General features: G+C 41.5%; 2 protein-coding genes across 5 annotated transcripts in view; both read left to right on the top strand.

Moving 5' to 3' along the window:
* The window catches only part of celf1 (cugbp, Elav-like family member 1), a 178,506-nt gene that overhangs the window by 138,651 nt on the left and 11,857 nt on the right, over positions 1 to 27,998 (top strand). The gene's annotated exons all lie outside the window — the stretch shown is intronic.
* Positions 22 to 26,915, top strand: LOC127452608 (E3 ubiquitin-protein ligase RNF182-like). 4 transcript variants are annotated; one of them, XM_051718227.1, is made up of 4 exons: positions 22 to 169; positions 582 to 791; positions 21,012 to 21,099; positions 24,993 to 26,915. In XM_051718227.1, the coding sequence occupies exon 4, from the start codon at positions 25,007 to 25,009 to the stop codon at positions 25,778 to 25,780; it is 774 nt and encodes a 257-aa protein (XP_051574187.1). In that variant the 5' UTR covers positions 22 to 169; positions 582 to 791; positions 21,012 to 21,099; positions 24,993 to 25,006; the 3' UTR covers positions 25,781 to 26,915. The 4 variants fall into 4 exon arrangements, with proteins under 4 accessions (XP_051574187.1, XP_051574204.1, XP_051574196.1 ...); XM_051718244.1 differs by lacking the exon at positions 582 to 791 and having other exon boundaries at positions 21,012 to 21,076; XM_051718236.1 differs by lacking the exon at positions 582 to 791.

Genomic DNA, 27,998 nt, shown 5'->3' with positions numbered 1-27,998 from the left:
TGCTGCTGCCTGCTGCTTGTACACCTAGAGCAACGGTGAGAGAGATATGAAAACAGTTGCACTGGAAAGCACTGTGGAACAGTGAAGTATCGCTCACACAAACAATCAAAGGACAACCAAATAACTTAAACAACCCTGGAGGAGCCAGAGGCAGAGACTGCACAGCACGGTAAGGACTAGCTAATGTGTATCAACAGGGTACAAAATGTATGTTAATGTGATCTGTCTGGGTTAGATGAAGCCTCAACTATGCATGAAAACTGTTCATCAGTCAGTTCTACGAACAATCATACAGGTGCTGAAATTATTACTACCTGTGAAGAGAGGAGAGGAGACGAAAGCGGGGAAAGGTAGCAGCAGAGAGGGTGTGACTTTAGAGTTTAATACTTAGAGATCAACAGAATTTACGAAGGACTATTTTAACCATGACTGATTGCCTTGAAGATCAGAAACAGCACACATACACAAAAAAATCAAGAAATCAACAGGTTAAATAACAATCCTGCTGAAATACACATAATATGAAGCAGCGATCTGAATACACCCAGTAGTGTGTGATTTGTTGTGTTGTGATATTGCAGTGATTTGCTGAACTGCAGACACAGGGCAGCTGCATTAGGGAGAGAAACAGATGTTGGCCTGTCTGCTGCTCAAACAGATGTGACTCCTGCTTTTTGGATAAACAAACACACACACATTCTCCTGTGGTTTCCAGGGAGAGGCAGCCTGTTGATATAATTCATCTTGGTATAGCAAAGGGCAATGAGACAATTACAGCTGCAGGGGTAAACGTGAGTAGTAAGATATGCTTACTATCATAAATGCATGACACTTGTGAGGATATAACACACTGAGGCATGGGGGAAAAAAAGAAATGTAAAGAAAAACAAAACACGGAAAAACAGAGATATAAAGACAAAAAAAGGATAAATACTGCATGCAAAATGGGGGAAAAATTAAGCATCAGACAAGAAGACATGGGGAATTGTTTTCCTTGGTAACTGATTTTAGGAACAGATGCGATTTCCTTCTGAGATCAAAACCCACAGGGGTAATGCATGAATGAACATCTAACAATAACCGTGATGGAAATTTCTATGTGCATGTAAACAAATACCCATGCATTTAGAGATCTGATAAACAATGCTAATTTCTTAAACAGATCACTGTGCTTTCTTATACATTATGTTTAGAACAGAGAATAAGCATGCATGGAATTAGAGAGAAAAAGAGGGATGTGTGTGCAGGGTGGAGAGTGAGTGGTTTGGCTGTACTCTGTGAGTTTAAGAGCACATAGATCCAACATATACCTCACACAACCATCAGTAACACTCCACACAAAAAAAGTCCCAGTCAACATCTATTTCTGTGCATGTGTGTGTGAGCATTCAATTGCTCCATTTCTGTCTCTCTTTGGTTCTCTTGCCTTCTCTCTTTTTCTCTTATTCCAAGACCACAGTGAGATGCAGTATTAGTAATGTTTTAGTCATGTCAAAGTACATCTAAGTTGCCACCAGATGGACCACAAAACAAATTAGGAGAACCAGAAGTAACATTTATAAATATGCCAGTTTACTAACTGCCCATTATGCCAGTTGATCGGTGACCTGCTCTGTAAAAAAGTGCTTCTAAATTAACTGGTATTATTCAGGTCAAACTTATTTAATCTGATTAAACAATCCTGACAAATTAACAAACATGTGATGGCACTTGTGGCTGTAATGCTCTTGAGCCATGCCACAGTCTGTTGTCCATGATGGAGCTGGTCTGCACAAAACCTTTCCTTGCAAGTGTTCCTGAGGCATCCTAATGATCTGTCAAAACTAGTGTTGTTAAAAATGAATACTCATGGCCTTACTCTTGCAGAATCCAGCAATGCACTTAAAGGAACCTATATAGAATCTATTGGGAAGCTCGACCTGTCAATTGTATTTGAATCAAGACTAGTTAGTGTTTAAGACAAGTCTGCTGTGGAAGGTATGGGCTAGATCTCTTCATATAGGTATGTACATTCTTGGTTGGGTTGATAAAGCTGATTTCAGAATGGATGAGAGGAGTAGGGACATGTCACATGTGTACTTTACTTTAAATGGCTTCATTGTAATCATGGGGGGTTACCTTGAGACTCCTGATGTTGGAAAAGTTTTCATGTTTACTGCAGTCTCACTGCTGTTTTTCAGCTGAATGTAAACCCAGGATGCTGAGCTGTAAGATGTTGTTCACAAATGTAGCTCAAATGTAGAACCTTTGCGATGTGTCAGCCAGGAGTCATTACACTAAGCACCACTTAACGCTATTTGTATGTACAAAACAAGCTCAGACTTGACCTGTGACAGAAAGTAAGTACTTTGCATCCTCTGTAAGATGCAATTTAATTACCACAAAAGCAGGTCAAGTTTTAACTATCACGAAAATGCAGAATCAGATGTTGTCGGCAGCGCTTTTCACATGGAGATCAAAACGGCACTTGACGCTGACATTGACCCCTTCACTTGAATGCGGCTTCACGATTGCTGTAACAAAGTGGATAGCCACAGTCTGCTGGCAGATTCATATTGTGGAGGATGAGAGTTTAAAAGATTTAATGCCCTTTGCAATGAATATGAAACCTATGGGGGGACTAGTTAATTAAATCAGTCAACCTCCCACATAGACTTTGGGAAACATTTAATTTTAATTGAATTGGTGCTATTTTAGTGCATTTCAATCTTTATACTGTGGAAGACTTTGTTTGGAAAATGTTAATAAAGCATTATATTGTTACATATTGTTTTGCTTTCTTTCCTAAAAAGGAAATGAATGCATTTTGACAAGAAATAAAGTATATAGAGAGTAAAATTTCAGCACTTTCAAAATCTACGATTAATCAAGATTAACTATAAAAACATTTAATTGACTGACAGCACTAATATATACAGTATATATATATATATATATATATATATATATATATATATATATATATATATATATATATATATATATACAGGTGCTGGTCATATAATTAGAATATCATCAAAAAGTTGATTTATTTCACTAATTCCATTCAAAAAGTGAAACTTGTATATTATATTCATTCATTACACACAGACTGATATATTTCAAATGTTTATTTCTTTTAATTTTGATGATTATAACTGACAACTAAGGAAAATCCCAAATTCATTATCTCAGAAAATTAGAATATTGTGAAAAGTTTCAACATTGAAGACACCTGGTGCCACACTCTAATCAGCTAATTAACTCAAAACACCTGCAAAGGCCTTTAAATGTTCTCTCAGTCTAGTTCTGTACGCTACACAATCATGGGGAAGACTGCTGATTTGACAGTTGTCCAAAAGACGACCATTGACATGTTGCACAAGGAGGGCAAGACACAAAAGGTCATTGCAAAAGAGGCTGGCTGTTCACAGAGCTCTGTGTCCAAGCACATTAATAGAGAGGCGAAGGGAAGGAAAAGATGTGGTAGAAAAAAGTGTACAAGCAATAGGGATAACCGCACCCTGGAGAGGATTGTGAAACAAAACCCATTCCAAAATGTGGGGGAGAACCACTACGCACAGACGTATGCAAGACATGGGTTTCAGCTGTCGCATTCCTTGTCAAGCCACTCTTGAACAACAGACAGCGTCTGAAGCGTCTCGCCTGGGCTAAAGACAAAAAGGACTGGACTGCTGCTGAGTGGTCCAAAGTTATGTTCTCTGATGAAAGTAAATTTTGCATTTCCTTTGGAAATCAGGGTCCCAGAGTCTGGAGGAAGAGAGGAGAGGCACACAATCCACGTTGCTTGAGGTCCAGTGTAAAGTTTCCAGTCAGTGATGGTTTGGGGTGCCATGTCATCTGCTGGTGTTGGTCCACTGTGTTTTCTGAGGTCCAAGGTCAACGCAGCCGTATACCAGGAAGTTTTAGAGCACTTCATGCTTCCTGCTGCTGACCAACTTTATGGAGATGCAGATTTCATTTTCCAACAGGACTTGGCACCTGCACACAGTGCCAAAGCAACCAGTATCTGGTTTAAGGACCATGGTATCCCTGTTCTTAATTGGCCAGCAAACTCGCCTGACCTTAACCCCATAGAAAATCTATGGGGTATTGTGAAGAGGAAGATGCGATATGCCAGACCCAACAATGCAGAAGAGCTGAAGGCCACTATCAGAGCAACCTGGGCTCTCATAACACCTGAGCAGTGCCACAGACTGATCGACTCCATGCCACGCCGCATTGCTGCAGTAATTCAGGCAAAAGGAGCCCCAACTAAGTATTGAGTGCTGTACATGCTCATACTTTTCATGTTCATACTTTTCAGTTGGCCAAGATTTCTAAAAATCCTTTCTTTGTTTTGGTCTTAAGTAATATTCTAATTTTCTGAGATACTGAATTTGGGATTTTCCTTAGTTGTCAGTTATAATCATCAAAATTAAAAGAAATAAACATTTGAAATATATCAGTCTGTGTGTAATGAATGAATGTAATATACAAGTTTCACTTTTTGAATGGAATTAGTGAAATAAATCAACTTTTTGATGATATTCTAATTATATGACCAGCACCTGTATATACATACATACATACATACACACACTGGTGGGCAAAAGTTTGGAATAATGTACAGATTTTGCTGTTTCGGATGGAAATTGGTACTTTAATTCACCAAAGTGGCATTCAACTGATCACAAAGTATAGTCAGGACATTACTGATGTAAAAAACAGCACCATCACTGTTTGAAAAAAGTCATTTTTATCAAATCTAGATAGGCCCCATTTCCAGCAGCCATCACTCCAACACCTTATGCTTGAGTAATCATGCTAAAAAAGAGTGATATGGATCTTAACCCCATTGAGTTTTTTGGGATCAGCTAGACTGTAAGGTGCGTGAGAAGTGCCCGACAAGGCTACAGGAAGCGTGGTGTGAAATGTCACCTGAGTATCTGGACAAACTGACAGCTAGAACGGCAAGGATCTGCAAAGCTGTCATTGTTGCACGTGGAGGATTTTTTGATGAGAACTCTTTGAAGTAGATTAAGATGTTCTGAAAAAACACATTCTAATTGTAATAGTAATTTTTCACATTATTAATGTCCTGACTATACATTGTGATCAGTTGAATGCCACTTTGATGAATAAAAGTACCAATTTCTTTCCATAAGATCAAAATCTGTACATTATTCCAAACTTTTTGCCGCCAGTGTATCTCTCTCTCTCTCTCTCTCTCTCTCTCTCTCTCTCTCTCTCTCTCTCTCTCTCTCTCTCTCTCTCTCTCTCTCTCTCTCTCTCTCTCTCTCTCTCTCTCTCTCTCTCGTGTGTGTGTGTGTGTGTGTGTGTGTGTGTGTGTGTGGAAACCTAAAGCATCCAAGCAGACAATGTGCCCAATAACCCTAAAAAGCAACTTCGCATCAAACCTGTAGCATTACATGGAGTTTACATGTCTACTATATATTAGGCAGAAGAAGCTGAATCTGTCAGGAGTGAGGGTATTTAAAATAGCACTTGAGATGTAGATATTAATCTTGTAATGAAAGTAAATTACTGACACTGCAGTAAATCATCTGTTGCAAGATGTTTAGATCAGCAGCAGATATGTCACCAATGATGAGATTCCTAAAGTGAAGAATTTTGATGTGCGGCAGGAGGTTGTAACAGCACAAGTGATTGAAGAAATCAAGCCGCATGGTGTTTATAGAGGACCCCGCATATATTTCAGAGCCATTACTGTAGGTATCCCAGTGTATTAAAAGTGGGCAGAATGAGGTCAGTTTTCTGAAGTATGAAGAAATTAAGGTGGACTTTAAAAAGAGAGTTGAAAGGATAATAGTGAAACTGTGCATAGGCTGCATTTATAATAGGTACAAAGGATTGAGAGATGGAAAAAAGACAGTGAGTCCAAGGTCAAAGACTGTCTGAGAAGTACACAAGATCTTTTATGTCAGAGCCAGCATCTTCATTCTATTTATAGTCTTGAGAGGAGGTCTTGATTCGATTAAAATCTCATGGATGTGAATAATATCTTATAGAGTCTGTTTCAATGAGGTGATAATAGAGAATTGTGAAACAAGCATGAAGATGGATGGAAAGAAAGAAGAACAGATGAAGAACAGACCCAAAAAAATGGCAAGGCTGGCATTTTATAAATCATATCGATTACAAACCAAAAAGATGGAGTAAATCTGATTCTCAAGATGATTTGGAACATACTATGTTTAAGACTAAACTAGCTGATTTTGTTGTTGTTTTAGAACCCATAAAGTGCTGTAAACATCAGCATAAATAGACGTATGAATCATATGTTTTTCATATCATATTTATTTTTAAAACCAAAGAACATATGTGTGTGCATATATGAGTGTTTTGTGCTGCTCTATCATTGTCTTCTCTCAGGTTTGCTTTATTTTAGGTCTGCTGTGAACTGAAAACGACCCTCATTTTCAGAAGATTACAGCATTACATATGCAGGTTTTTTTAAGCACTCTTTTCCTCTATCTATTCCCCATCTCCCACACAGCTTTCATTTAGGAACCAAACCTACAGTGCTTTTTCCTCAAATCCTTGTTACAAAAGCATCTTTGAAGGCAAGGGCCTCACTTTGGGACTTGCGAGTAACATCTGCTACAAACAACACAGCAGCACAGCAGCTACATCCCTTAAGGACTTGTTACTTACAAACAGGCTGAATATGTACGTGATCTATAACATCTTCACTCTGCCCTGTTTGAGTAAGGAGGCTGAGGGTTTTCAGACCTACATGGGAGTGTATGAGATTATTGAGATCTACGTATTAGATGGTAGCACACAGGGATTATTGAAAGGTAATCCAGAATTAATAATCTCACCAAGATTGAGTTTCACTTCTCTAATTAATACTGTTCTAATCTAAAATAGTTAGTCAGTAATCTTTAACCCACTAAACCTTCAGGCTTGATATACTTTAAATTAATTTAATGCATACTTGAACAAAAGCACCTGAACACCACACTTAACCATTACACACACACCAAACCCTTGTGGTTACCTGTTTGTGTGTTTCTGTGATGTCATGTTCAGCTTTAGTTGATATTATTAGCCCCTTAGGTAACAAAGTTCTCTGACAGGCTGATATAATGTCTGTATAACTACTTGGTTTGGCAGAAAGACGGACTGGTAAGCAAGTTTTCAAGACATTACGTTTTTATATTTTTCATGCAGGCATGCACTAAGTCTAGGCGTAAGTGGGTTGGCAAAAATGCATGCACAAAGCGCTAATGGGCTGGGTCAAGTGCAGTTTAATTCGGAGTTTCTTCTCCGCTTATGGCACCATCTGGATAATATTATATATTCCATTCCCTGTCAAACAACATTGATATAAATGAAGACAGCCTATTCATATAAAATTGGTAGTGTAAATGGGGTGTATGCAATGCATTAGAATAATAGAAATATGGATCATATGTGTCTTACATTATTTTGCGCAATAACTACTAGGGATGTGCACGAGTAGTCGAATACTCGAGTATTCGTTCTGCAATAATTATTCGAAAAGTAAAAATACTACCCGAATTTCACAAAATGTTGCTATGCTGGCCGTAGATATAGTGAAATGCATGTTAAATCCCGAAAACCCAAACTAAAACTCGCAGTTATATATACATATATATCATAATATCACCACAACAATGAGAAATCATATCAAATTCAAACACAGAACCGTCAGTATTGGCCAATCGAATGAAGAAAGACAGCTGACTTTCACCCAAGAATATGTTTGTTTTTCTCAACAAGAACATGGCATGTGAAACAATATAAACATGATAACCATTATATACCGAGTGTTTATATATGTTCTGTACGTTAACTGCAGTAGTCTACTTTATTATCGGTTTCTTTTTCTTCTGTTAGATAAGCTTAAATGCTTTTGTTCTATACATTTTTTGTTTACAAACATTGCTTATTTAAATGTTTTCAACAAAAATCACAGAATATAATATAAGCTTGTTTTGGATAAAATTATAAGCTTGTTTTCAAATGGTGACATAACCTTAACAATTAAAAAATAATAATTTCACCATATCTCTTTCTCATTAATCAACTAAATAAATTAATAATTTAGTATTAGTTTTTTTATGAGCTCAAATATTCAAATACAAAATTATGGAAAAATGCCCATATGTCGCTAATAACTATGTCCTTCCTGTGAACTCTCTCCAGTTTTGTCTGCCAGTGTTCCAATGCTACGGTTTTTAGCGGTGAAATACTACCAAGGATGTTTGTGTTTCCTCCTGCTTCGAGGAATCCCCTATTCTGTGCCTGTACTGTCCGCTGTGCTGCTCTGAACAGCAATGTTTGTGTTCACTCTATCTGCCTTTCTGGAACTGTTTGCCCTCATCCTGCTCGCCAGTGTCTCCCCTACAGTCTTGACGGTGTTACGGGATACTTGATACATGCTTCGTAATGAATATTTGTTATATGTTTCTCTAATGTTTACTTTCTATACAGCATCCATGAGCTTTGGAAAGTCGCTATACAAAATAAACATTTGTATTATTATTAATAATAATATTGATCTACTGACACACAACTCATTGCTAGTATTAAAATTTATCGATAGCTCTTTGATATCATCTGCTGGTGGAATCCCCAAAATGCCAATACAGGAACTGAGTGTAGACTTTGTGCTGAGAATAGACATGTTTCTCAGATGTCTTAGTGCATTGACCAGTTTCTCTGGAAAATAGCAAATTGAGCATTGTGCCACTTCATTAACATACAATACACCCACCGTTTGCGTGCATACACCAACACATAGTGCAAATACTCCCACCCACGGCCACTTGTAGTTTGTGCTGACACAAAAATTGGCTTAGAATTAGTGCTTTCACAAAAACTGGATAAGACGCAGCACACGGACATTGCATGTAGCACTGCGCCTAGCATGGTCATGAAAATAAAGCTCACAGTGTTAATGCAACAGAACCTGCAAGAAGATTCCCCTCTATCAACAATAATTTAGGAAAAAGCAAGATCACTTTACACATTTATAATACAAAATGAAAAATATTTTATATATTTATATACACTGACCTTATATTTTTGTTTTTATGAGTGTATGCAACTACAAAAGTGTACACACTAAACTAAACAAGTACGGCAATATAACAATGGCCAATCTGACTTCCTAGTCTTACACACACTTAAAAACACATAGTGTGGACATATTTATCCAATTCAAACAGCATTCACAGCATCAGTCACACAAAAAAAGATTTAACCTTTTCCCAGTAGCTGATGAGCAGAAACAAATGTTTACATGCCTGCATATGAAGATTCTTTCACAGTGGTGGCAAAGACATTTCACTCTTAAATAATGACATGGTTCTAATCAATGGCTAGACATACTGTGCAAATCCAATTATTTTATCTGGCAGAGTAGATTAGACAGGGCCGGAAAAAAAAAAACAATAACAAAAATGTCCTGGTTACTTTCGTAACCTCCGTTCCCTGATGGAGGGAACGAGATGTTGTGTCGATGTAGTGACACTAGGGGTCACTCTTGGGAGCCCGAAACACCTCTGATCTTTGAAAAAAGGAGCTGGTATGAAACCACTCATTCAGGTTTTGTGCTAAGGAGCCGAGACAAGGTCTCAGCCATTTCAGTGGGTAGTCCTGCGTTGTGGCAGGAGGGACACAACGTCTCGTTCCCTCCATAAGGGAACGGAGGTTACGAAAGTAACCAGGACATTCCCAATCTGTCACTCACTCAACGTCGATGTAGTAACACTAGGGGTCCCTATACAAAATGCCACAACTAGCTGAACTGTGTTCGGGCAAACCACTGTGTGCCTTGTAGCCAGCGCACCAGGCCGACACGTAACCAGCCCACACGCTGTTATGAGCGTCGAACAGCCCTTTGGGGACAAGTCGACTGCCCAAAAAATAGGGACAGGCTAGTGCAGTCATGGCCTCTTATCCTCTTTTTCTCTCCCCAAAAAAGAGTGAAATTTGTTAACCGACTGGGGCCACCAGTGTCTACATCGGGGGAGGGGGGGTCACTCCCAAGGGGAAGACACCAAGGAGACCACACCCCGCCCGGGGGGGGGTATTTTAAGTGGAAATACGTCACATGGTCTTGTCGAGCCTTGTCGGAAGTATGTCATGTAGAGAAGTTCCATGGTAGGTCCTACCCAACAGGGAGGAGTTTCTACAAACATGGTGACCTGGACACAGCAACATCAGGGCTGGGTCTGCCTCCCCCTGGGGCAGCGCTTGCAGGTTCACCACCTGATCCCTAAATGGGGTCGTGGGAACCTTGGGCACATAGCCCAGTCAGGGTCTCGGGATCACGTGAGAGTAGCCCGGACCAAACTCCAGGCACATTTCGCTGACAGAGAATGCTTGCAGGTCTCCTACCCTCTTGATGGAAGTGAGCACAGTCAGGAGGGCAGTCTTTAAAGAGAGTGCCTTCAGCTCAGCTGACTCCAGGGGCTCAAAGGGGGCTCCCCGTGACCCTGAAGAACTACAGAGAGGTCCATTTGGGAATGAGGTGCAGTCTGGAGGGATTCAACCTCCTGGTGCCTCTCAGGAACCTGATGATCAGGTCGTGCTTCCCTAAGGACTTAACATCCACTGTGTCGTGGTGTACCGCTATAGCGGCTACATACACCTTCAAGATGGAGGGGGACAGCTGCCCCTCCAACCTCTCCTGCAGGAAGGAAAGCACCGATCCGACTGCGCATCTCTGGGGGTCTTCGTGTCGAGAAGAACACCACTTAGTGAACAGACGCCACTTTAAGGCATACAGGCGCCTAGTAGAGGGAGCCCTAGCCTGAGTGATCGTGTCTACCGTCCCGTCCAGGGGCCAGACAAGGAGATTCCAGAGGTCTGGTTGCGGGTGCCAGATGGTGCCCCATCCCTGAAAAAGAAGGTCCTTCCTCAGGGGAATTCGCCAGGGGGGCTGTTGTGAGGAGCGTGAGGTCCGAGAACCATGTCTGGGTGGGCCAGTAGGGTGCTACTAGGATGACCTGCTCCTCGTCCTCCCTGACCTTGCACAGGGTCTGTGCAAGTAGGCTCACTGGGGGAAATGCGTATTTGCCAGGGGGCCAGCTGTGTGCCAGCATGTCTATACCGAGGAGTGCCTCAGTCAGGGTGTACCAGAACGGGCAGTGGGAGGATTCTCGGGAAGCGAACAGGTCTACCTGTGCCTGCCCGAATCGACTCCAAATCAGCTGGACCACCTGAGGGTGGAGTCTCCACTCTCCCCTGAGGGTAACCTGTCGTGACAGTGTGTCTGCTGCAGTGTTGAGGTCACCTGGGATGTGAGTGGCTTGCAGCGACTTGAGGTGCTGCTGACTCCAAAGGAGGAGACAGCGGGCGAGTTGTGACATACAATGGGAATGTAAACCGCTTTGACGGTTGATGTATGCCACCGTTGCCGTATTGTCTGTCCGAACTAACACATGCTTGCCCTGTATCAACGGCTGAAACCTCCGCAGGGTGAGCAGGATTGCCAACAACTCGAGGCAGTTGATGGCCAACGTAACCGCGGGCCTGTCCAGGAGCCAGCGGCTGTGTGCCCATTGCATACAGCACCCCAGCCCGTTTTAGAGGCGTCTGTCGTAACCACGACGCACCTGGAGACCTGCTCTAGGGGAACGCCTGCCCGTAGAAATGTGAGGTCGGTCCAAGGGCTGAAGAGGCGGAGACAGACCGGCGTGATGGCCACGCGATGTGTCCCGTGGTGCTATGCCCATCTTGGGCCAGTAGGGTGCTACTAGGAAGACCTGCTCCTCGTCCTCCCTGACCTTGCACAGGGTCTGTGCAAGTAGGCTTACTGGGGGAAATGCGTATTTGCGTAGTCCAGGGGGCCAGCTGTGTGCCAGCGTGTCTATACCGAGGGGTGCCTCGGTCAGGGCGTACCAGAGCGGGCAGTGGGAGGATTCTCGGGAAGCGAACAGGTCTACCTGTGCCTGCCTGAATCGACTCCAAATCAGCTGGACCACCTGAGGGTGGAGTCTCTTTTCCCAGTTGACCTGAAGCCCTAGTTGGCTGAGGTGCGAGAGCACCAGGTCCCTGTGCGCACACAACACATCCCGAGAGTAAGCTAGGATTAGCCAGTCACCGAGATAGTTGAGGATGCGAATTCCCACTTCCCTTAACAGGGCAAGGGCTGCCTTTGTGACCTTCGTGAAGATGCAAGGGGACAAGGACAGGCCGAAAGGGAGGACCTTGTACTGATACGCCCGGCCCTCAAACGCAAACCGCAGGAAGGGTCTGTGTCGAGGTAGAATTAAGACGTGGAAGTACGTGTCCTTCAGGTCTACCGCCGTGAAACAATCTTGATGCCGGACGCTTGCTAGAGTGCGTTTTTGTGTCAGCATCTTGAACGGGAGTCTGTGTAAAGACCGGTTCAGTACTCGCAGGTCCAAGATTGGCCGCAACCCATCGCCTTTCTCCAGTACAATGAAGTAGGGGCTGTAAAACCCCTTCTTCATCTCGGCCGGAGGGACAGGCTCTATCGCACCCTTCCGTAGGAGGGTAGCAATTTCTACGTGCAAGGTAGCGGTGTTCTCGCCCTTCACCGAGGTGAAGTGGATGACGCTGAACCTGGGTGGACGCCTGGCGAACTGAATCGCGTAGCCAAGTCGGACGGTCCGGATCAGCCATCGCGACGGGTTGGAAAGCGCGAGCCACGCATCCAAGCTCCGGGCGAGGGGGACCATGGGGACAATCTCATCGGACGTACTGGCGGGTGGGGCCTCACGGCGGGGCGGAGCCTGAAGTGCCATGTCGTGCCGTGGCCGTGCTGAGTTCAGGGACATCGAAGCACTTACCTGGCTCCTTTTGACCACCCCCGGAACAGCCTGGGATGGGGGAGGAAGAGGTTTGTCCTCGTGACCCGTGGAGACCATCACATCGGGGGCGGATTTGTGCCACAGCTGGGCGCGCAGGGGCGGGAGGGCTACCACTGGAGCGCAAAATCTGCCAAAATGGAATAATGGATGATGGTCATGATGATGGCCGTGCACACCAGGTATGTGACCCAGGGAACAAGGAAACTGTTCTTTTGCTCAACTTTTGGGTACCGCAGCCACTTGGGCATGCGGCTAAATTAAATGAAAAGGTAATAAAAGATTCTCCTCCCGGCCCTCCACCGGGGGATGGAGTGGTCTGCTTACCAGCTCCAGAGCAGTGGGTTTCCTCGCCCCTGGGTCGCTCGTCTCAGGGGCGCTTTGAAGCCTTTCTCGGGTTCATGGCGGCTGGCCGTGAGACGGGTGGCGTCTGACGAGCAGACGGGGTGCAGGATCTTGAGCCGCACCGGGGCAGGATGTGTTGGATAGCTTCTGTCTGCTGGTTCACCACCGAGAACTGCTGGGCAAAGTCATCGATGGTGTCGCCGAACAGGCCAACCTGGGAAATGGTGTGTCAAGTAACTGTGCCTTGTCAGCCTCTCTCATCTCGACCAGGTTGAGCCAAAGGTGGCGCTCCTGGACCACCAAGGTGGACATCGCCCACCCGAGAGACCACGCTGTTAACTTCGTCACCCGAAGGGCGAGGTCGGTCGCCGAGCGCAGTTCCTGCATCAATCCCGGGGCGGAACTACCCTCGTGCAGTTCTTTTAGCGCCCTGGCTTGGTGGACTTGCAGGAGAGCCATGGTGTGCAGGGCAGAGGCGGCTTGTCCAGCAGCACTGTAGGCCCTGTCCGTCAGTGACGACGTAAACCTACAAACCTTCCGCGTCCGACTGGACGAGCCTGCTCTGCGATGCTGCGCTCGAGAGCTCATCACCTTCGCGGGCTCCGAACGAGAGGTCGAACTCGCCCGGCGGATTCATCCAGAAGCCCGATCGGGGCAAACGAGTGTGCTGGGGAATGCGAGGTCCGTGGGGGGATACCCGGTGGAGGTGGTCCCATTGAGGTCCCCAAATCGCCCCCAGTGCTAGCCGCGCTGGCCTCATACCCGTAGGTAGAAGGACCAAGGCGGGGAGCCGCTGGGGTGGCTTGCTTTCTTACGAAGGCAAGCCGTGACCACAACGTTGCTGTGGTCATGTTCTCGCAATGAGGACATGACCCATCCACGAACGATGTCTCCGCGTGGGTAGCGTCCAGACATGAAAGACAGCGATCGTGGCCGTTAGAAGGCGAGAGATAACGACTGCAACCAGGAATAACACACAAACAGAAGGGCATCTTTAAAAAGACATTCTGTGTGTGCCGCTCTTTTAGAGAAATATACTCTTTTTAGACTATACTCTTTTATTTCTGCCAAAGCGCCCAGGGGCGTTCTCTGCAATGCACCAGTGCAGAGGGGGAGAAGCCGCTGAAATGCGCCGTCAGATCCAGCAGAGGTGAATGAAAGCCATGGGAATTAATCTCAGTGAGCATCGACCGTTCGGCTCCGAAGAGAAAATCTTAATGAGTGGTTGCATTCCAGCTCCTTTTATACCCATATGTTTGGGTATTTGCATATCACTCGCCAATTCCCATTGGCCTTTTTTCAAAGATCAGAGGTGTTTCAGGCTCCCAAGAGTCTTGAGTCTTGCCTAACATTGTTTCCATCCTTTCATTCTACAGGGTACTGAAATACTTTTCAGATTTTGTAGTGAAATGGGTTCAGCTTTTTGCGCGTGATCATATTACGTGGTAGTTTAATCGATAGCACATTGCACTTGGAACGTGAATGACGGTGCCAGAAGAGAATGCGAGTCAACACATGTGACAAAAGTGTCATAGAAGCACCACAAAATGACATGGTTGCTTCAGCAATTGTATTTTTCATCTTACATTTGTTTTTCATCTTTGTTTTTTTAGTAGAAGACTTGATTTTGATTGATGAAGTCATTTTCTGTGCTCTTAATCCTTATCCTTAAAGTGCAAGTATTAAAAATACAAAGACATTACTTCCTGTACATAAGATTTACTGTACAACCTAATGAGGTAAATGATCACATTCAGTAAACAAGAATGCAGTATAAGATTATTAATGAAAATTATCATATTGAATGTCACGGTTGTGAGAAGATGAGCTCAGTCTTTGTGTTTATCACAATATGCACTTGACAATATGGGACACAAATCAGTGAGAAAAAGGATGTATAGGGTTTCAGAGTAGAAAAATCCCTACCCACTTTGGTTTAGCCCTCTCAGTGCCATGCTCCAGAAATTCAGTGGCTTAGTTGCTGCTACTTTAATCTTAGAAACGCAGCTTGAATCAAGAGTATGATCATTTGTGAGTCTGGCTTTGGAAAACAGGCTTGGCAGTGCAGAATGTTAAAACAGCCCTGAGTACTGAAATATTAACACAGCTGCATGTGCCTGCACTCAGTGAGCTTCCCATTGTAACTTGCTATTCATAAGATATTAATAATTATCATCTATAAATGATTGAACACAGCTTTAAATAGCATTTTCTTATCGTTAAAAAAAGATAAGAACTCATGCTCTTTTCTGTCTCTATCTCCGTTGTGGCTTACCTATTCAAGGTGGTCTAAGTAATTTAACTGACTGTAGATTCTCATGTCTCATGAGGGTGAGATAAATGAGACAACTAAATTTAAGAAGCCAAAGTGATTGCACTAGAAAGAAACTTAACAAACTGTGTATGTGACATAAAGGACTCAACTCCTATTGAAATCTTTGCAATAAGGAGCTTTGCTTTACTCAGCTGATCACATACATACACATAGGCTCTATAAAATCATCCTCCTCAGCTACAACTCCAGAAGATGGAGCCTAACATTGATAACTGCAAAGGCTAAGTGTTTAACCCTTCTGTGGTGTTGCAGATCTTTCTGATTCCATTTTGAAACAGCGGGTCAAAATGAGGGCTAAGCAATGTGCAATGTGTGTGAGTCACAGAAGTGCTCTTTTTTTTAAAAAAACCTCTGAAGAAGCTGTAAACAGTCTACAGTGAGCTCTCAAAAAATCCATGAATTTAGAAAACAGCTATCTCTTAGTTGTTGTGTGCCTGTTTGATGTCACTCAGTCATCGTTTGAATGGCTCAAGCTAATACGCACCTGTGTGTGCAGAAAAACAGCAGTGCCTGTGTTTGCTTCACAAGACAAGCTTTAATATCCAGGGGGACTCTGCTGTAAAAATAGACCATTTAATTGACAGTATTTGTGAACTCTCCAGTCTGGAGTGTTTAGAAATATTTTTCTGTTCACTAAATAGATTTCACTGTCAGTATAAGAGAACAGTCAACCTGAAACTAGAATCACATCAGTTTTGTCCATAATTTTATTTCAGTTAGGACAACTCTCAGAGATAGATTAAAGATTTTATTGATTATAATTGTGAAGTTAGCTAAGTCTTGGTGGACTAGATCTGCTTTATGCATGCTGTTGCTGCTTGACATGAGTCAATATGCTGCTGCTGTTGGCACGAAAACATGATGCTGCTGAGACAGAAGAGACATGCTGCTGCTACTGTACCATCATCAAGATAAGCCCCCATAAAGCAGATCTAGACATGCTGGGGAGGTGGAGAGATAACGCTACACATACTGCACTGCTGTAGCCATTTCCCGTTGTATTGCATGAGGTGATATTGACACAAGGGAAATGCATCTGATTGGATGCGTAGGACGAGGTGCACCTTGTTCGACTCATACCATGTTGAGTTTCCTAACTGAACTTACTTGCCATTAATATTCGGGAGAAAATATGAACCTTAAAGTCATCAACCTTAAAATATATAAGGAATGTCAAGGAATTCTGGATTGTAGGGGGATTATCGCAATGAGGTGTCACTCAAAACACCATGAGACATACCTACATTTGCAGCATTTATTAAATGACCAGTGCCAACAACTTTCATTTTAAGGAGCAGCCTATGTCTTGCATCATATGTTGGAAAATAGACTGATGTCTGCTGACAGCTTTATAGTACGTGTTCCACACAGTTCCTCTCTACAGCCTTGTAAAATATGCTAATCCATTTCTCTAAAAGTTGTCTGCTTCTGCTTTGCTCACTTTGCATGGAGTTGCATTTACCTGTATCCAGCGCAGAGATAAATGAAATATACTGTAAGCCTGTGTGCTTTCAGATGTTTGACATGTTGTTATAAGAAAAAAAAAATAAGAGTAAATATGTGTTGAGTGAGTATTCCAACACTAAAAGCATTGTGTCTAAATTTGATTGAGCTTTAGTGTGGAACGCTCCAAATGTTCTCATTAAAGATTACTTGACTCTAGAAACATACACAGTAATTATCATCTGCTAGCACATCTGTCAGAACAGCTATTAACAGATTTTTCCAGGAACATTACTGAGCCAAGTAAATGTCAACATATTACTGTCTTGAATAATATAAAATGGCCAATGAAAAATTTATAATTTACAGTCCATGACATTCATTAAGTACCATTTTCAATTCTTTTTGTGAGATACAATTACAAAGATAAAGTAGGTTTTGTCCATTTGAGCTACAAATTAGCTTTTTATATTGGATTTTAAATGTAAAATAAGATGACCTATCAGCCCAAAGACAGAGAACACAGAGCACAATAATCCTCTGAAAAAGCATGTTGGAAGGGCTTATGACATTACTGCAAAGAAAATGGAAAGGCAGGAGAGAGACAGAGAGAGGAAAAGAAAGCCTTTTATACTTCAATATATATTGGATTTACCAACACAGCAGAACATTACCATGACTGCAACAATCTATTTTACTTTTACTTAAAGGGATAGTTCACCACAAAATGAAAATTTACTCACCCTCATGTTGTTCCAAACCCATATGATTTTATTTCTTCTGTGGAAAACCAGGTTCTAACAGGAGATGTTAGGCAGAATCTTAGCCTCAGTCACCATTCACTAGGGCCCTATGATTTCAGCGATGTGGAAAACACAGATGGAATCGCAGAATCCAGTAAAAAAAAACAGAATTAACTATAAAATGCGTAATGTCACGGAATTTGACATATTTGGGAAATTTTTTTTTTTTTTTTGATTTTTCCCCTTTTTCACCCAATTTGAAATGCCCAATTCCCAGTGTGCTTTTTAAGTTGCCTCTGCATTTGACACCATCAACCCACGCATCTTATCACATGGCTTGTTGAGCGCGTTGCCACGGAGACATAGCGCGTGTGGAGGCTTCATGCCATCCACCGCGGCATCCGCGCTCAACTCACCACGTGCCCCACCGAGAACAAACCACATTATAGCGACAACGAGGAGGTTACCCCATGTGACTCTACCCTCCCTAGCAACAGGGCCAATTTGGTTGCTTAGGAGACCTGGCTGGAGTCACTCAGCACACCCTGGGATTCAAACTAGCGAACTCCAGGGGTGGTAGCCAGCGTCTTTTACCACTGATCTACCCAGGCCCTGATTAAATGTTTTTTTGAATGCACAATTAATCAGACTAATATTGTGATATGTGATTGTGATTATTAAACCAAAAGGCTGATATTTAATTAAATATACAGTATATACAGTCTGCATGTGCTGCACGCTTCAAATAAATTGTGTGAAGCCGTCCGCTCAAATTTGGAAGAAAACCTCATCATGAGCATCAAGAGCACTGTGTGTGTAACAAACAAAACAGAGCAGAGCCCTTATTAACCTTGAAGCACACAGCACATGCAAAATATATACAGTGGTGTGAAAAAGTGTTTGCCCCCTTCCTGATTTCTTATTTTTTTACATGTTTGTCACACTTAAATGTTTCAGATCATCAAACAAGTTTAAATATTAGTCAAAGATAACACAAGTAAACACAAAATGCAGTTTTTAAATGAAGGTTGTTATTATTAAGGGAAAACAAAACCAAACCTACATGGCCCTGTGTGAAAAAGTGTTTGCCCCACCTGTTAAAACATAACTTAACTGTGGTTTATCACACCTGAGTTCAATTTCTCTAGCCACACCCAGGCCTGATTACTGCCACACCTGTTCTCAATCAAGAAATCACTTAAATAGGACCTGCCTGACAAAGTGAAGTAGACCAAAAGATCTTCAAAAGCTAGACATCATGCCGAGATCCAAAGAAATTCAGGAACAAATGAGAAAGAAAGTAATTGAGATCTATCAGTCTGGAAAAGGTTATAAAGCCATTTCTAAAGCTTTGGGACTCCAGAGAACCACAGTGAGAGGCATTATCCACAAATGGCGAAAACATGGAACAGTGGTGAACCTTCCCAGGAGTGTCCGGCCGACCAAAATTACCCCAAGAGCGCAGCGACGACTCATCCAAGAGGTCACAAAAGACCCCACAACAACATCCAATGAACTGCAGGCCTCACTTGCCTCAGTTAAGGTCAGTGTTCATGACTCCACCATAAGAAAGAGACTGGGCAAAAATGGCCTGCATGGCAGAGTTCCAAGACGAAAACCACTGCTGAGCAAAAAGAACATTAAGGCTCATCTCATTTTTGCCAGAAAACATCTTGATCCCCAAGACTTTTGGGAAAATACTCTGTGGACTAACGAGACAAAAGTTGAACTTTTTGGAAGGTGTGTGTCCCATTACATCTGGTGTAAAAGTAACACCGCATTTCAGAAAAAGAACATCATACCAACAGTAAAATATGGTGGTGGTAGTGTGATGGTCTGGGGCTGTTTTGCTGCTTCAGGACCTGGAAGACTTGCTGTGATAAATGGAACCATGAATTCTGCTGTCTACCAAAAAATCCTGAAGGAGAATATCCGGCCATCTGTTCGTGACCTCAAGCTGAATCGAACTTGGGTTCTGCAGCAGGACAATGATCCAAAACACACCAGCAAGTCCACCTCTGAATGGCTGAAGAAAAACAAAATGAAGACTTTGGAGTGGCCTAGTCAAAGTCCTGACCTGAATCCTATTGAGATGCTGTGGCATGACCTTAAAAAGGCAGTTCATGCTCGAAAACCCTCCAATGTGGCTGAATTACAACAATTCTGCAAAGATGAGTGGGCCAAAATTCCTCCACAGCGCTGTAAAAGACTCATTGCAAGTTATCGCAAACGCTTGATTGCAGTTGTTGCTGCTAAGGGTGGCCCAACCAGTTATTACGTTTAGGGGGCAATCACTTTTTCACACAGGGCCATGTAGGTTTGGATTTTGTTTTCCCTTAATAATAACAACCTTCATTTAAAAACTGCATTTTGTGTTTACTTGTGTTATCTTTGACTAATATTTAAACTTGTTTGATGATCTGAAACATTTAAGTGTGACAAACATGCAAAAAAATAAGAAATCAGGAAGGGGGCAAACACTTTTTCACACCACTGTATTTGTATGATTAAATTGCAGCCTTTTGCAGTTTAATAAGCACATTAAGCCATATTAAGCCACGTTAAACCACTGATTATCTGGAAGCTGGCATCAAAAACATACAAACTGAAAGTTCTTAATTCGGTTTTCCACCAAAATAAAAGCTTTTTTTAAATTTATTTTTTAAACAAAATAAATAAAAAAATGCGACAGAAATATATATTACTTCTGTAAAATGAAATATTTAATGTAGTGGTGGTAATAATAATTATGAATAAATAATAAGTACATTATATTTAAGCAATATATCACAAGGAAGAGTGCTGTTGTACAGAATATAATTTTTCATCAGTGCTTTTGTTAATACTATGATGCTCTGCTCTACATTTGACCAAATAAGTAAAAATAACTCCAGTGTTGTGTTTTGGATTGTATATGCTTCATTTGATAAACATAATGCAATTTTATTTTAAAAACAAATTGCTATGTTTTCATTTTGTTAAAATTCTACAAATTCCAGACAGTTTTTTATTTTATTTATTTTTATGATAAACTGTAATTAAACTTTAAAACACCGATTTCAGAAAAATAAAACAGAAAAAATATATAAATTCCATAGACTGAAAGTGAATGGTTACTGAGACTGTCCTTTTGCCTAACATCTTTTGAGTTCCACAGATGAAAGAAAGGCATATTGGTTTGGAACAACATGTGGGTGAGTAAATGATAACAGAATTTCATTGTTGGATGAACTATCCCTTTCATTGAAGCATTTAGCTCTGTTTAACTCTTGCCATTCTCAGCACATATTTTTTATTTCATTTTGGGGATTTTTGTCTTTATATTTATAGGACAGCTGAGTGTAGACAGGAAAGGAGGGTTGAGAGAGGAGGTGTGGGATCAGGACATGGCCCAGGTCAGAATCAAACCAAGGTCCCTGTGAGTGAACATCTGTCCTGAGCATCTGCACAGCCCACTGCGCCACAGCTCTGACATTCTCAGCACATTTTCAAGAAATATATATTCAATCCATTTATATATATATATATATATATATATAATATATATTAGCTCAAATACATTCATTCCTGACATAGGATTGATAACAGATAATGAGTGTTAATCTGTGGCTCTGATAATATAGGCAGAACCCTAAACAGCCTGTAATCCTGTCTCTTTATTGTGCTTCTATTGAAAGCTACTGCTGGCTATATTTTTCTATATAGCAAACCAAAAAAAACTGCCCTTAGAAATACAATTATACACGGGCATTGTTGTCATTAATAATGGAGAAAGATGTGTATGCTGGAGCAGCATGCTCTTTGCCCAAAGGGCAGCTATTTGATTCCTCTAACAATTGCGTCTCTTTCTTCAGCATAATAATGGCCTGGTGACAAAAACAGTTGGCTCCCAAGACAATTAATGAAAATCACCACATCGATTCTGAGTTCCTTTTTGTAATTAATTTCACAAACAGAAATTAACAAGGAAGCCAAATTAGGCCTTTGGAGAGTTGCACACTAAGAGAGACATTGAAAACACCCATGCATCACAGTAGGAGACTCTGCATGAAGACTTAACAGCACAGGTGTTAGAATACTACAGAGACACTACCAATGCACTAATGCATGATTACGCTTAGCAGGACCTCTTCCTATATGAATTCACCTACAGAGAGACAGCAGTGTGTTAAAACCCATAGCATTGTTCACGGTTGTCATAATACCATCCATTTTTAAGGCTCAAGTCAGTTTGAAATATAATGCAGATAAAATGCTTCCGCTTCTCTAGTTTAATTATGTTGGCTTAACAATGCCAACATACTGTTATTCTACTGAGTTGGTTTAGGTTTTTTTTTCAAAATCCCTAAAACAAGATACAAATTTCTAACACTAACTCCTCCTTGAGCTTTCAAGCTACATTGACCAAACTTGTTACACTTCAGGCTGTTCTGACTTGGTGTGCTATGTATGTTCAAACTGATCGGACTTAAGGTATTTGCACAGCAGATTTAAAATCTGAAAAATCCCCTAGACTTACATTGGCGAAATATTTAAACAGGCCAACAGAATGGGTCGGTTCCAAAACTTAGTGAGCTGCCTTGCTATCTCCTGCCTAGGCAGCCGTCTTATATGGCAGCATCCTAAGGCCGTGTGTCCACCAAAGCATTTTTTTCCTGAGGCCAATGTATTTTTTCAATTGTGTGCAATGGGAGTGCCGCGTATTTAAAAAAGCCAGCAGCGTGACGAGGCCCTGAGCATCTATTCCACACTGAGCACTGCGCACTTCACTAGTGTTGACATAATATTTTCTGTATTACTCTAGCACATAAACTCTATGTCGATACATCAAATGTTGAGAAAAACTGGTTTGGAAACTCTCACATACACTCACACACACACACACAGACAAATTGGCATTAACACAAATATCTAGTGTCACATGACAGAATTTACCCCAATCGTTAGCCTGTGTTAATCATGACAACAAGGTATACATCCTTGAAAGCCAGTTTATTGTACGTGAAGCATTACTCGCACTGTTATGGATTGGTCTTAACGGCATGCACAGATCCGATGCTGCAAACACATCTGCGTCATGACACTTCCAGGTGTGCCAACACAAATATCTCGTGTCACCCACCTGTCATCAACAAGTGCATGGAGAGCAAGTGTATGGCCACTCTTTGCGATAATTTAATCGTGGTATTCATCCATTTATTTATTAAAGTTGCTTTTCCACACCATTCAAAATAATAGACGGCAGTCAAGGAATTAGCCCACAACACAAAAAACATCATTTCTGTGCACAAAGATATTTTAAATTAAAAATAAATACACAATACAAGGAGAAAAGCTTCAGTATAGAACACTAACATATAGCCCAATTCTATAAAATTATTGTTTAGCTTACTTTTGAAAAAATGCTGGCAAAATTCCCTGTATTAAATTAAATAAATTACCAAATGAAAAAATTATATCGAGGCCTATATAATTGCATTTTCTTTACACAAGCTTAAATTAGTCTTACCCTGTTTTGTAGATGAAAAAAGTGGCTGAATGACATTCTCAGAATGTTCTACACTTTTTTTAAGACTATAAACTATCAGAACTATTTGTCCAATGCTGAGTTCACATTCAGAAAACCAGCTTTTTATTTTTATTTTATTTTTATCCCCTTTTTCTCCTCAATTTGGAATGCCCAATTCCCACTACTTAGTAGGTCCTCGTGGTGGAGCAGTTACTCAACTCAATCCGGGTGGTGGAGGACAAGTCTCAGTTGCCTCCACTTCTGAGACTGTCAATCTGCACATCATATCACATGGCTCGCTGTGCATTACACCGCAGAGACTCACAGCATGTGGAGGCTCATGCTACTCTCCACGAGGAGGTTACCCCATGTGACTCTACCCTCCCTAGCAAACGGGCCAATTTGGTTGCTTAGGAGACCTGGCTGGAGTCACTCAGCACGCAGAAAACTAGCTTTTGAACAATTTAAAACTTTTAAATATTTTAAATTTAACCCTCTTTACCTTGGATCGCATTTGCTGAGCTTCTTCAGAAAATGTCAATTGCATTATGATGCTAAAATTAATTTTAGATGACAATCAAGTTCAGTTGGTTGTTAAAAGTTGCTGGACAAATATGCGGGACATAATGCAGTTGTGATGGCGATGCTTTAGATCAGATGATTGTTCAAAATAGCCTATTGATTATCAGGAATGTATTATATATGTAAACCCTGATATTACACCGCATAAATTTTTCTTAAGTAGCTGTGCATACAGCATATACACATCGATGGATGATCCTTATACTAAGACCGATGTTTCCCACACTACTTGGTGCAGGTTGCCAGCTTGAACAGGGCCATGACAATTCGCTTTCGGGTCGGAATCGGTGACAACCTGCGAAAGGCGCAACATCAGGACCAATATTACAGTCCTGTCAGAAGGGCAACTGTTCCCTTTTGATTGCAATTCCTCCTCTTCTGATTGCATTTATTTGTGAAATTAAAATGACAGTAAGCTGGCTAATTTCAATGAATTGTCTCAATTCTCTTCCCATTTTACAAAGACTTCAGGGGGAAAAATTAGGGACATCTGGGAGGCGAAAGGTACACAATTAGCGATATACACACATTTTGGTATGGAAATAGCTGAAGAGCAGATTTATTTTGCGATAAACCAAAACTTATGTGACAAAGTGTTTTTTTTAAGCATGACATCATCATGCACACCATTTTTATCTATAAAAGGTCATTTGAATGTAAACAAGCAGAAGACGGCAAATTTCGCAAACATTTTTTTATGCATTTTCACTTTGTTGATAAGAAAACAGTGTGAAAAGTGGATGGAAATGATGTTACTGCTGTGATGGGGCTTCAAATAGAGCTACTGAGGGAGTGAAAGTAAATTTGTCATATTTGACTGCTGTAATCCATCTCTCTTTCTCTCTCTCTCTCTCACTCTCCCCCTCTCTCTCTCTTTTAAAGTGGAAAGTCGTTTTTGTTTTTTTAATCACTATAGAAGTTTACCCAACAAGTTTACTTCTATGTTCCAAACCTGGAAATGTGAAAACGATCCATTTAAACAACAGAGCAACCCATTATACAGACTGCACTTCTATTCCTCACAGCTATTTTCTTTCCCATCAAAAATTAAATATGGTGCTGCTTTGACTAAGATCTATTAATAACTCTTTATTTTTTTCCATTTTTAAAATTGAGAATATGGATTTTTTGAAAAACTAATGAGTTACTAATTTATTGGTACATGTTGTCCTTTTTTGTGCAAAACTCATGCACTGAAATATTCTGTTCCTGTTTCCTAGAGCATGAGGTCACAATGAGCTGTGCTCAGGCTGTACTGGAGGAGAGCTCTGCTAATGTCAGTGCAAATGCTAACACCAGCCTCAACAGCACCACCAGCGATGAGTTGGAGTGCAAAATCTGCTACCAGCGCTACAATGCACACAACCGCAAGCCCAAGATTCTGGACTGTCTGCACCGTGTGTGCGCCAGATGCCTCAATAAGATCCTGGACATGGGGGATGGCTGCAGCTGCATCAGCTGCCCTTTCTGCCGTCACGAGACACAGGTCAGCGAATACGAAGTGGCCGGACTGCCCGATGACTCAAACATCATGTCCCGTCTGGCAGTGCGGGACAAGTCCTGGAGCTCCGACCACAGTAAAGAGGTGGTGCTGACACCCAAAAGCCTGTCCTCCAATGAAAGCCCCTCACATGACTCCTCCAACTGTCTGGTCATCACCATCATGGAGGTGCAACGGGACCAGCAGCGCTCACCCAGCCAAAATGCCAGTTCTGATTACTACGGTAACCACAGTTTGGACACTGTCTCCATGGCATCCAACAGTGTTGCGGTGGACCAAGACGCACTGTCCAAGTTCTGTAATCACGTGCCCCGGATCTTAGTGTGGCTGTTAGGCTTTTTCTACTTTGGTTCACTGCCGCTGGGCATCTACTTGCTTGTGATCCAGAGAGTGACTCTGGGGATTGTGTGTGTCAGCCTGGTGCCATCCAGCCTCACAGTCTGTCTAGTCTATGGCTTCTGCCAGTGTCTGTGCCAGGGCATGTGTGATTGCTCCAACAGAGGGTGACTGGTATTAAATAGGTCAGAGGGGGAAAAAAATAGGCTATTTCATCTCACCACACTGAGAGGAGATAAAAAAATAAAAAAAAAGCTCTATACATCAGAATAGTCCCTGAATCTCATTGCTGCAATTAAAATGCAATTCGTTCCATCTGGCTTTGAAACGATGTGCACAAGCAGCTTCGATAAGAGGATGGTCAAGCATTAAAAGGAAGGTCAGTCTAGAGGAAACACTATTAGCTTAACATACCTTCAAGCGCTGGCATTCTGAAGTAAACAGTTGCCCTTAAAAGAGCTTTCCATGCAGATCAGATGATGATGCAAGAGTGGGAGTTTATCAAAGTAGAGTGGAAGGACTTCAAGCTTTATGTGTATAGCCATGCAGAGCAGATGAGCCAACAAGAGAAAAGTTTAATGTGGATAATTCTCATTGTTGTGAAATAAACTGCCCTTATTATCTCTGCCATAACTTTAAGGCTGCATGAGCAGCACTGTTACAGTTTAAGACTGGCCCCTGTCTGTCTGGTTAAAGACTGTTAGGTATTACAAAGTATCCACTGGGGTAAAAGGGGCATTTAAATAAAGAGAATTGATTGTTGATTTTGTTGTTTAGTAAATCTGTTTAACATGGCCAAGCACAAAAGACCCACACCTAGACTCTTTGGAGTGTGTCACATTAGGACAATGAAAGCTTGAATGAAAGCTTGACTGCAACTAATCTCACAAGGCAACAGGGGGAACCAAATACTACAATAGAGTTTGTCATACATTCTCTCTCCTCTTTCTCTCACTGACATCAGAAAGTCTTTTTGAGATCTGATGTAGTGACACAAAATGAAATGGCAATGGTGTTCCATACTTCCTGTGTGAGCTGACATGATGAAAACACTCCAGGAATTCAATAATAGAGTACAAACAGTCCATATAACACTGAAGTCTGAGAGCTGCACACGGGGGGTGGAATATGTGCTATTGGGCAAATTGTGTGCAAGTTGTTATCTAAACTCAATTACACCTGGCCTTCAGCAAGGGGCATCTGAAGAGGGTGGGGAGTTTCTGCATGATGATGATCTTACAGCCATAACTAAGGTGATGTTCTGGCTTTAAAGGGTTTAGTTCACCCCAAAATGAAAATTCTCTCATCATTTACTCACCCTCATGCCATCACAGATGTCTTTTGCAGAACACAAATGAAAATGTTTAGAAGAATATCTCAGCTCTGTAGGTCCATACAATGCAAATGAATAGTAATCAGGCTAAAAAGGAGATAAAGTCAGCATAAACATAATCCATCAGACTCCAGTGGTTTAATCAATGTCTTCTGAAGCGATCCAGTTGGTTTTGGGTGAGAACAGACCAAAATATAACTCCTTTTCCATTATCGGGGGTAGAGACTGCAATGGCAAGATGTACAGTAAAAAAGGAGTTACATTTTGGTCTGTTCTCACCCAAAACCAACTGGATCACTTCTGAAGACAGAGATTAAACCACAGTCCTATATATTACTTTTAAGCAGACTTTATCTCCTTTTTGGAGCTTCAGAGGCCTGATCACCATTCACTTTCATTGTATGGACCTACAGAGCTGAAATATTCTTTTAAAAAAATCTTTGTTTGTGTTCTGCAGAAGTAAGAAAGACAAACACATCTAGGATGGCATGAGGGTGAGTAATTGATTAGAGAATTGTCATTTTTGGGTGAACTATCCCTTTAAGAAAAATCTGATTGAAAACCTTTCAATTTTTGCATTTTAATGTCCATTTGGATTTCGACCTTTTGCCAAGAGCCTTAACCTAAACCCTAACCTTTATCTAACATCTATTCCTTTAAAGGGTAACACTGACTTTTACAACCACTGCAGCTCTGTAATCCTTCACTCAATCCCAGTGTTTCTTCTCCCTGCAGGTTCTTTACTGAACCTTTACCTTGGGTTCCAATGTGAGTCATTCATCATGCTAAACTTGAGCAACAGACATACATTTTGAATTTTGCCAGACATATACAACTTTTTATTTATTTCTATAGCACATTTAAAACAAATGTTTACTAAAGTACTGTACAATAAGATCAGTCAAAATAAAAACATTAAGATTAATAGAACACTAAACAGTGCCTTGAATTTGTGTTTAATCAAACCTCAAAAAATGGAAATACTGTAAGTTTTCTGCCTAGCCAACAAATGCTTATGAAATTTTGTTAAAAAGACACTAACAACAATAGTAACAT

Source organism: Myxocyprinus asiaticus, chromosome 2 (genome assembly GCF_019703515.2).
Source record: "Myxocyprinus asiaticus isolate MX2 ecotype Aquarium Trade chromosome 2, UBuf_Myxa_2, whole genome shotgun sequence".
Taxonomy (NCBI): domain Eukaryota; kingdom Metazoa; phylum Chordata; class Actinopteri; order Cypriniformes; family Catostomidae; genus Myxocyprinus; species Myxocyprinus asiaticus.
The sequence above is the reverse complement of the archived record's forward strand: the minus strand, read 5'-3'. Positions and strand labels throughout refer to the sequence as shown.